The 10155-nt window shown below is 46.7% G+C and overlaps 1 protein-coding gene across 1 annotated transcript; it reads right to left on the bottom strand.

Moving 5' to 3' along the window:
- Positions 1-1026: 1026 nt before the first annotated feature.
- LOC142026549 (thioredoxin) lies at positions 1027-9751 on the bottom strand. The gene is made up of 5 exons (XM_075019672.1): positions 9573-9751; positions 4440-4544; positions 3698-3757; positions 2822-2887; positions 1027-1245 (listed from the first exon to the last, which is right to left on the bottom strand). The coding sequence occupies exons 1-5, from the start codon at positions 9594-9596 to the stop codon at positions 1183-1185; spliced, it is 318 nt and encodes a 105-aa protein (XP_074875773.1). The 5' UTR covers positions 9597-9751; the 3' UTR covers positions 1027-1182.
- Positions 9752-10155: the final 404 nt, after the last annotated feature.

Raw genomic sequence — 10155 nt, 5'->3', positions numbered from 1 at the left:
TCCCATGTTGTATGCATATGTAGCAGGAAGTCTTCCTTTTTGATCACTGATACTCAATGAGCAGCACAGCTCACCTAGCGCTAACCACAGCATTAGGCATAGCTGCTAGCTACAGCCCTGTTTCCTCATCTACTGAATTCTTATCCAGGACAACACCCAAGCCAGCAAGAAAGCCATTCTGATATGGCAGAAAAACACAGCAGTTCTGCTTGGTGAGCCTGGGAAGAGTAGTTGAATAGTACACAGAGGCTGGCAGGTCAGCATTACTCTAGACAGCCCAACACGGATTTGAAAGACTGCAGGGTCCAGGTTACTGTGCAGCACATAGAAGTGTCCAGTATGTTCTAAGAATGCAATAGTGCAGTCAAATGAAGATGACAAGAATACATAAATCTAAATTATTTGGGCTTAAGACACTACAATTTTTACCTCTTGTCATTTGTTCCAGACTATTGCCTAGGAACAAAGCAGCCCAACTCTTGAGACTAAACATACCTTGCTACTAATAGAACCAAAAGGTACACCAACGGCAAGGCAAAACTGAAAGGGCAAAAAGGCAGCAGCTCCAAGTCCTACCTTACACTTCCATGGTACGATTGGTATTATGTTCTGATGCTTAATACAAAGCCAAATCTTAGCTTTGAAGTCCAAAATGAAGCTTGACAGATTTTAAAAGAATCTTTAGCTAAAAAGAGGCAACAAAACAAAGAACCTATCCCACTCAGTGACCACTCTTTTCTACAATTCCTAAACTCCCCTTTCCATACCTGCAAGCAAGACTACCACTCTTCAGATTATAGCCTGGCAACTACCACCCAAAAGTAAGGTGGCAGCAGACTTCTCCTAAAGCAACTGTCATTGCCATCCCATGCACCACAATTTTCCACCCCCAGCAATATCCCAGGCTGCATTTTACAACAGTCTTTGTATCCAGACAGTACTTCTTTAACACATCAAAAACTGACACCTTGATGACATTACGAAATTCCTCTCATTTTCATTGAAACACAAGGCAATACCTGAAAGTGAAGAATTTACACTTTATTGTAGTCATTTATATAGATCTGGAGGATAGTTTCCACCACTAGCTAGCTTGTTTAGATTTTTTTTTTTTTAAGTAGAAAAGTTAGAGGCTATAACTTAGCCGAAGCAGTCATGCTTCAATGTCTCCATGGCTGGAGATTAGATTAGACTTTTAATGGTCTCTTCCAGCTTCTCTTTATTGGCCCCAGAGAACTCCTGCACCTGTAAAGAGAGATTGATTTTTAAAACTGTTGCATTCAATGCTTCATAACAGTTGCATAGCATCCACCTATATACCTATTCAACTCTGCTACGACTAAAATGTTTTCACCCCCAAAACATGGCAGTATTTTGGAGATGTGCATCTATTCATCTCCCACTCAACTCATGCAAAAACTGGGACAAGAGTCTATACAGAATCACTTCCAGACTACCACTGCTGGAGCCTTCTACACAGAAAAGGGAAAAGACACTGATCCTGAACCAATGCTGTGTAAGACTCAAATACAGGCTTGAAGGGACTCTGGAGGTCGCTGCACAGCAGAGGTAGCTCAAAGTTACCTTGGCTTGCTCATGACCCTTACCAATCAAATTCTGGAAGGATTGCTCCAAATGACCTGTCCCTGAGCCTGTATTCTCCTGTGAGACTTGTCCTTGTTGCAACTTACACAGCAGAAGGATATAGGCAACATTCATGTCTCAAAACCAGCAGCTCTGTCTTCTAGTACCTGCAGGGGTGCAAGGTACAGAGCAGACCACACTACAGGCCATGAAATTGTTTGCTTGGTACTCGTGTGTCCAGAGAACTGCCAAGGTCACCCAAATCGAAAAGCCACACAACAGGGTTAAACATGTCACCTTCACACACTGTCACATCATAATCACAATTCTTCCAATTACATTATGAAGCTGTTGAAGTTTACCCTGAGAAAACTGTCAAAGGTTCATTAGTAGTCAGGATTTGTCCCCATATTGAATTGAACTGAAGGCGACCCAACATCTGACACTCACTCTTCAGGTGCAAGTCCATTGCCCTCAGCCATGGAACTTCCATCCAGGCCCTGTTTTACTTTAGAAAAGCCTACCTTCAGCTTGCTTGGCAAACTAAAAGCCCAAGATAACACATTTAGGTCAGCAATTCTATGGTTCAGGCAGACAGCCATTCACAACTACCCTGCACAGGCAGCCCACTACACTGTTAGAGCATAGTCTGCATCCCATCTCATACACATCTTGGCAGAGCAGGCACAAGAGGCCTGTTCAGTCCTCCAACAGCGACAGGACCTTCACTTCACAGGTTACACAGCTGCTATGTAAAAGCATCCAAGCAGTTGTTTCAGCTGTGTGTATATTCAACCACGTTAGAGACTTCTGTCTGGGTGGGATTCCATAGGCACAATATAGTCATGTCTCTGCTTGAACATGAGCTGCATCCAGAGAAAAATACTAACCAAGACTGGTAAAAAGCAAGGTGCTAGGCAGAGGGACTAGTAGTCTTAACCCAGGCATCTAACCCCACTAATCTCTCATGAAGCTCTGCCGGTAAGACCGACCTGTAACACTAACTCAGTTCACTACCTGTGAACAATAGGGTTTGCTTCATCAGTTCACTGCTGGTCCATGTTACATGTTACAGCACATGCAGCACTAAGATGAACTTGCTCAGTCTCGGGAGTGTCTTAATGCTAGTGGTGCCCCAGATACATTAAAGAGAAAGCAGGCTATGTAGTCTAACATTTCCAATCTTCTTTCAAGTGTTTTAGCTTCCCTGCTCCAGTTCCAGAAGAGCAGAGCCTACCTTCTTTCCATTCTTGTAGAACTGGAACGTTGGCATGCACTTCACATCACAGTGCGTAGCAACATCCTGGAAGAGGCAGAAGACAATCTTCAGCTGTGCATGTCTGAAGGATGTTTAAAGTTTAGAACCCACTAGCTCCCTTTTGTTTAGGTGACAGGGCAAAGCCATTACTGCTCAAAATGAAGCAAAAGCACTTCTGGTAGTCCATCACTACCAAAACCAGTGCTCTCCCTGAAGTAAGCCTGAAAGATCCTCCCTTCAGCATTTAATTCATGCAATAGCAAAGATACATTTACTATACCTGTACTCTGTGTGTGGAAAAAAGGGACCTCTGCATCAAAACAGAGATGACTATTTGTAATGCTCAAGAGCCCTGCATCAACACTTGTGTTTCATCCTGACACTGTGCAAGTACCTATCTGACATTGCTGGAACTGCTTTACAGCAGACATTTTATTGCACTTAATTCAAGACATGAAAGAGGAAACAGTGCCAAGAGCAGTGGAGAGACCAGACAGATCACCAGACAGTTGTGAGGCATTAGTTTTAGGGAAGATTGCATCAAAGCAGCTTGAGGCCTTAGACTAACACTCCCTCCCAAAGTAGAGGGTCAGTGTTCCCAAGTTCTCACACATGCCATAGGGCCGCAAGTGTGCAGATAACCAAGGCAGTTTGTTCTGTTCAGGTGTCCTTCAAAAAAAAATATCATTCTTTCCTATATAAGTGCTAAACCCCTACCTCTGCTTCTCAAAGTTGAAGTAATCTCATTTTATTTCAGTATCTGCAAGGACATTTTAAAAAGAGTTCTCCACTGTCACTTGGACTCTCATGTGGAACTTATGAGCTGCCTTCTCTCAGCATTACCCTAGACCATACCTGGGCATCATCCACATCAATTTCGATGAACACCACATCGCCATACTTCTCACACAAACTCTAGAATGAAATAAGAAACTATGCAGTTACAATGTTCCAGGAAAGCTTTCTTTTAAAAAACACATTCATATAAGTTGTAAGGCTGGTGCTGCTTAAACCCCCCCAGTGAAACTTGCCTTGTAACCTTAAAGCAGCTATTTTGCTGACCAGATCAAAAATGTTATTTTCTGCTCCAATACCTGGAAGAGTCTGTTGAAACTTGTTCAAACATACCCCCCCAAGAGAAGACTCAAATATATCAACACATAGGTGAAAGACTCTCTCGTACAGCCTTCAGCTGATCACGAAAAGATACTACAGCCTATCTCATACTTTACCAGGAGACACCACTGCCACCTAAACACAGCTGGAGTGATTATGGTAACTGTGTACAGAAGGCTAAGCATTGTTTCCACTCTATATTCCACCTCTTGAGGCAATGCAGCTGTGAGATACCTATATTCCCGAGATGCATGTAAGCATTAGGACAGCAGAAGTTAAACCACATTTGAGCTCCCAGCTATATCAGAGGTCAGTATATTTAACTTCACAGTTTCTAGGTACTCCTGTGACTTCTCCCTTTTCCAGAAAATGCTGGCAATCACATGTGGCAAAAGGAAGTTCCCCCCATGCTATTGTCAAGCAGCACAAAAACATTTGTATACTTCATACAATTGCCAATAGAAACAGAAAGGCTACTTACATGGAAAAAGGGCTTGATCATTTTGCACGGTCCACACCACGCGGCAGAGAAATCAACGACTATAAGCTTCTCACCAGCAGATTTCAGTTCTGCCTCAAATTCGGACTACAAAAAAAGGAATTGAACACATTAATGACTTTTCCCCTCCTTTCTGAAACAATTTAGACTAATCCCAAAGCTACCTTGCTCTCAGCCTTAACAGACTAACCATTTTGGTAGCTCTTTAAACACTTCACTTAACTGGGATATTTGTACCATCATGTAAGTGCTTCAATATGATCTGCTTTCAGTGCTAGCATCACCAGCCAGTGTCTTATGACTCTTCAATTAGAAAAGACCACAATGCTCAGTCACCCCAACTCACTGAATTGTGGAAACTAAGCTAGAAATTCATCTACCCTACAATCCTCAATTCTGCAGCTCTGTTCAGTGTCACCCTCTGAATGTGATCCTTATGGTTTTTAATAATCCATTTTCTCATTTCTGCCTTGGCAGGAAGACTTCCATTTTATTCTGGGACAGACTTTCCTCTGCAGAATTTGAAAAGGACACAAGTCTTTCTACACTCACCCAGTTTGATGCCTTTTCCAATCAATGGCTAACATAATTCTGATGTTGTGTGGTTTACTCTACAGCATGTTTTCTAAAGCAGCCTCACGGGATAGTTATTTTACTACTTTTGCCAGATGAACCCACATGCAACATCAGTAGCCAAAGCAACACTACACATCGAGACTACACAAGTAAAACCCAATACTTATTTAGAGCTTCGAGTCTGTTGCACTCAGTCACACCTATCATTTTTGGACAATGTTCTTTGGAATTTAGAGCTCCTTACATGCCATTAACCATGTTTTCTGGTCGAAAAGTGAATGTTTTAGCAGAGCCAAAAGACATTAAAAACAATAAATAGTTGCATGCTACCAAGAGGCAAACAAGTATCTCAGGCAGAAGCAAAAAATGCTTATCAGCTACTTCCTGACAGTGTCTTTTCCAAAGCAAGTACAAGCCACTTCAACATTCCTCAACTTCATTATCATGGCAATGCAAGCTTCAGGAGAGCTGTTAATATAAACTTCATTTCAGATTATGGATACAAAAGATAGCTGCTTTACTCTCCCGAACTTAACAGACTAGAACATTAGAGTTCTGTCAGCCACAGCTAACTGAAAGCAATATGGTTACTGCCATACTTACTTGTACGGAGTGGCTGGTTTTGCAGGGCAGGAGTTAACTAATTAATGCCAGCTTCTGCACTCAGCCACACTAAGTTAAGACTTGAGTCTAGTAAGCTATTCCCCCCAACTAAAGAATGCCATGCAGTTGACAAGGCAAGAGAGCACACAGTCAAACTGGTCACGCATATATTTAACAAGCAAGCAAAAGGTCCTGCACCAGCTCTCTTATGTATAAACCTACGTGAAAGCCTTCATAACTTCCTGTAACTTTAAATACACCCGGCATTAACATCTCCCTGTTAATAAGACATTTTCCCTCCCAGTGTAGCTATCTTCAGGAACGCAGCTTCCACACGTTGAGTTCTTCCATCCTTGCATCTTGGACATTCAGAGAGTCTACTCTGCTGTAAGATCAGTAGCTAACACTTCACACCACCTACACTCAAGTCTGAAAGAGATGGGAACAGTAAGTTTTCCTATCTCCCTACATTCCCCCACTCCTGTACTGACATAGTATGCATTCCTGCACCCCAATCCCAAAAGTACCCCATTCCCACCACCAAAGTTCAATGTCCCTGTATACAGCAATCCATGCTAGCTGCTCCCTCAACTACTTATACTACAAGTTCCTTGGTAAAGCCTCACTCCTCCCCGCCTTCAAATCCTCCAGCTTCGTTTTTGGTATAGCTTCTCACACCTCTGCACTGTAACATCACCAGCTCTTTACTGATTCCACTTCCTGCACCTGCCAGTTAGACCATCCTCTTCTTACCTTTAAGTCTTCTGTCCAGCTGCATAATTACTGCATTCTGCAAAAGGAAATCTAGTCCTGGGATGTGTTCGTCATATGGCCACACACCTCAGGTTTGCTATTGCACAGAACATGGGGCGAGTGGGAGGGCACGATACCTACAGTTGGTCACACATCACCAGAGACGTGGTCCTGACTACAGTCAGGTGTTACCGGGCAAGTCATCTCTGGCATCAGCTAAAATTGCTGTGGGAGAGTGAAAAGACATGCAGGGTCCAAAGGTGCTTACTCTTGCAAGTTAAAAAATGTTGAACTAGGGAGAAGTCCTGAAAGTCTTCCCAGAGAGCTTAATTTCCCTGGAAGAAGGAAGACAGTAGTGGTGGCAAAACAAACTACTTGACCTGTCCAAATGACTTCCACAGTAGTTTTTAGTGGTAACCGTGAAGTGACAAGTTTTCATATAAAAACCAAGTCATCTTTGTTAACACAAGGGGAACCTCCCACCACAAGACCATTTGGTCATACACTATTAGAGGATCTTAGGGCTTTATTAACCAATATTTTCTTCAGGTAGCACCTTAACCACCTTACTGGGGGAAACCTCTGTCAAGTTCATTGGTTGGTTTTGGGGTTGGGTTTTTTTTTTTTTGAGCATTTAACTACAACCTCCCTGAGCACACACAAGACCTCATTTTGCTTGTATTATCCTCCAGCAGAAAAGGGCATGCTGCATTCAACAAATACACTGGTGGTAGGCCTCTGTTTCCAAGAGCCAAGAGAAAGGGCTCTAGTAATGAAAGCCTCTAGTGCAGCAGGGATTCCCAGCACCAGGTAATACCTCAAAATAGAGGCTACTGACTATGGACAGTGCTGAAAGGAGTCTGCTGCTCTCAGCAATAGGTAAGACAGCTTTAATCAAATCTGTCAGATGGTGTCGACCTTAGTTGTAAAGATGATTTCCAACACATATCAAGTCACCCTTGAACTTGGATTAACCCAGTCATCACCTGACTGCCCATGGTTACTACATAATTCAGTAGTTTGCATTTTTTAATACAGAAGCTAGCATAAACAGACTCAACTGCCTGAACTCCCAAGCAGACACCACTTCTAAAACTACCATCTCCATCCGAAGCTGTGAGTCTTCAACATGTGCTTAGACTCAAGAGAGGCAGCTAGTGTGAATAGGAAAGCTTTGGCAACACTAGCTTTCTAACGGCTTATATACCCCATTAGCTTCGGCTATAAAAGGCGTTATGTCCCATAGTCAAACCCTGTTAGAACCCTGATGAGTTACCCATCTCAAGACCGCATACTTAAACCAAGAGAAGTACTGCTCCTTCTGTCTGCTAGCAGGGACTTGAGAGGGACCAGTAAGGTACCCTGAGAGTTGCCATTGTTCAGAAGCTAGTCAGTTTCTGAAGAGGTGTGTTAGGAGAGGGGCCACATCTAGCTAGCTGTCATGTTCACATTCCTTTACAGATGTCACTCACAGAAGCTTTTGCAGGTAGTGAAAAAAGGGGCTTTCCTCTTTGTATCAGAGCAGAATACAAGTCTGCTTTACTGAAAAACAGAATTAATCCAGAAATCCCAGTTGCACTGTACTTGAATACTCTGGGTGTTGCTGATGCTAACATCTTGTTGTCAACATGACTGCTGAGTCCATGCTCTCCATGAATAAGCAACAAAACCATGCTTTAACTACAGCAGACTATTAATGAATGCTCATAGCTGGGAGGACAGTGAAAGCCTAGTCCACTTTAAGTTAGAGCAGGCTCTTCCTCCAAAGCCAGGTTTACTGACTCTCTACTTTCAAGCCTGTACCAAAAACCTCAAAACTCACTCAGAAAGTTCACCTATTCTGTCCCTCCATAAACAGAGAAGGGGGAAGGGGGAGAGAAGCAAACCGGAATAAGAATTTCAGGCTGAACTCACACACCATTCCATCTCCAGGACCTGAATGATAAGGCATTTTGTTCATCTTACCTTTAAGGAGCTTTCTGCATTCACAGGTATTTAAACTGTGGTCACAAGAACTAGAATGCTCACATGTCAGATGTTAATACCTTAGCGATCCAATGGGGAAATCCTGCCGTGCTTTTCATTTATACAGGGACCTGGCTATAGAAGAGCCTATAAGACAAACTTGATGCCATACAGCATGACTCACAGGCCCCTCACAATCAGACCAAACTGACACTTCAACCAAATTTCGAATTCAAAATGCAAGACTAGCCCAGCAGGATTTTCCCAGAAATGAAGGGCTCACTAAGTTTGCACAGAGAGTATTTTTGGAGATCTGGGTTCATAAGTTACTGCTAACAAATACTCTACTGTTGTCTATCAACCACGTCAGCTGCTGTGCACAAGACCACATACTATTTCACCACCAGCAGAGTATTCTCCACGTGTTGGTCGGGGCTGTTACCATTCTGTATCACCAAGCCGCAGACGTGTTTGTATTCACAGAACCGTCCAAACAACGAGGTGCTGCACTAGCGTACTGAACAAGTCAGCGCCATAACAAGGGAAATACTTCTTCTGCCAGCAGCTCCTGTTCTTGAAGTACAGGAACGGGCTCTAGCAATTCCTTTCAAGTCAGGAAAACGGGATTCATGTTTTCCACGAACTCCTATCCAGAAGCACACCAGAGCTTGGGCCAGTCTCAGGGAGCCGCCCGGTCCCTTACACGCTGGCAGTCCATGAGGAAGCCGGGACTTCTAAATCAGGGTACCGCAGTAGCCCGCTACCAGCCCGAGGCACAAAACGCGACGTCTCCCTAAGACTTTAAAGGGAGATGAGCGACAATCTGCCACAGCGCGGAACCGCATCGCCTCCCGCCTCCTCCCGACCACCTGGCGCCCTCGGCGGTGCAGTCGCTCGCTCGCCCCCCGCGGCCCGACCGAGGGCCCTCCCGTCCGTGCCCCCTTCCCCCGCTCCAGCCGTCAGCCAGGCCCCTCCCGCGTCCACCCGGGCCGCCTCCCCGCCGCACCGCGGGCTCTCACCCGCCCACCCCGCCGGGCCGCGGCCTCCACCGGCGCCCGCGGCGGCCCGAGGAGGGGGCACCCGTTCGCCCCGGCTTCTCCCGGCGGCCGCCGGGGGTGGTGGTGGGGGAAGATGCTCACCTCGCCGCCCTCCCCTCCCGCTCCCCTCTCCCGGCGGAGGGCCGGGGCCGGCGGCCGCCTACGCCCAAGGCGGACTCACCAGGCTGCCCACGCTCTTCACCATGGCGGCGGCTGGGGGGGCGGCGGCGGCTCGGCAGCTGAACGGCAAGAAAGGCGGCGAACGGCCTCGTCCCGGCGACCGGCTCCGCGCGGCTCACGCCAGTTCAACTGCCCACAACCGCCCCGGCGCCCCCCTTATATGCCCGTCGCCGCGCTGCGCATGCGCGGCGGGCCTTGCCCCCCCGCCGCCGCCGCTTTCCCCGCCCCATGGCGCGGGCCTCGGATTCCCCCGGGCGCCGGCGGCGCTGCGGCGCGGGAGGAGCGGGGGGGGGGGGACGGGACACCCACGACACGGGGGGGCGGCTGGCGCCTGCCCGCGCAGCGCCGGGCCGGGGGCTGCGGGGGGAGCCGGGGGCTCGGCGGGGGCCTGACACCAACAACTCCCCCCCACACACACACACCAACCCCCCTCCACCGACCCCCTCCCCCGGTTCCCGGCCGGCCGGCGGAGCCCCGGCGCGGGGAGGGCGGGCCGGGTGGCGGGGAGAAGGAAGAACAGCGAGAGAAAGCGCAGCGAGTCGGGGGAAAAAGTGCTGTGTAACGATGAGCAGGAAGTATTTCGG

Source organism: Buteo buteo, chromosome Z (genome assembly GCF_964188355.1).
Source record: "Buteo buteo chromosome Z, bButBut1.hap1.1, whole genome shotgun sequence".
Classification (NCBI taxonomy): Eukaryota; Metazoa; Chordata; class Aves; order Accipitriformes; family Accipitridae; genus Buteo; species Buteo buteo.
The sequence above is the reverse complement of the archived record's forward strand: the minus strand, read 5'-3'. Positions and strand labels throughout refer to the sequence as shown.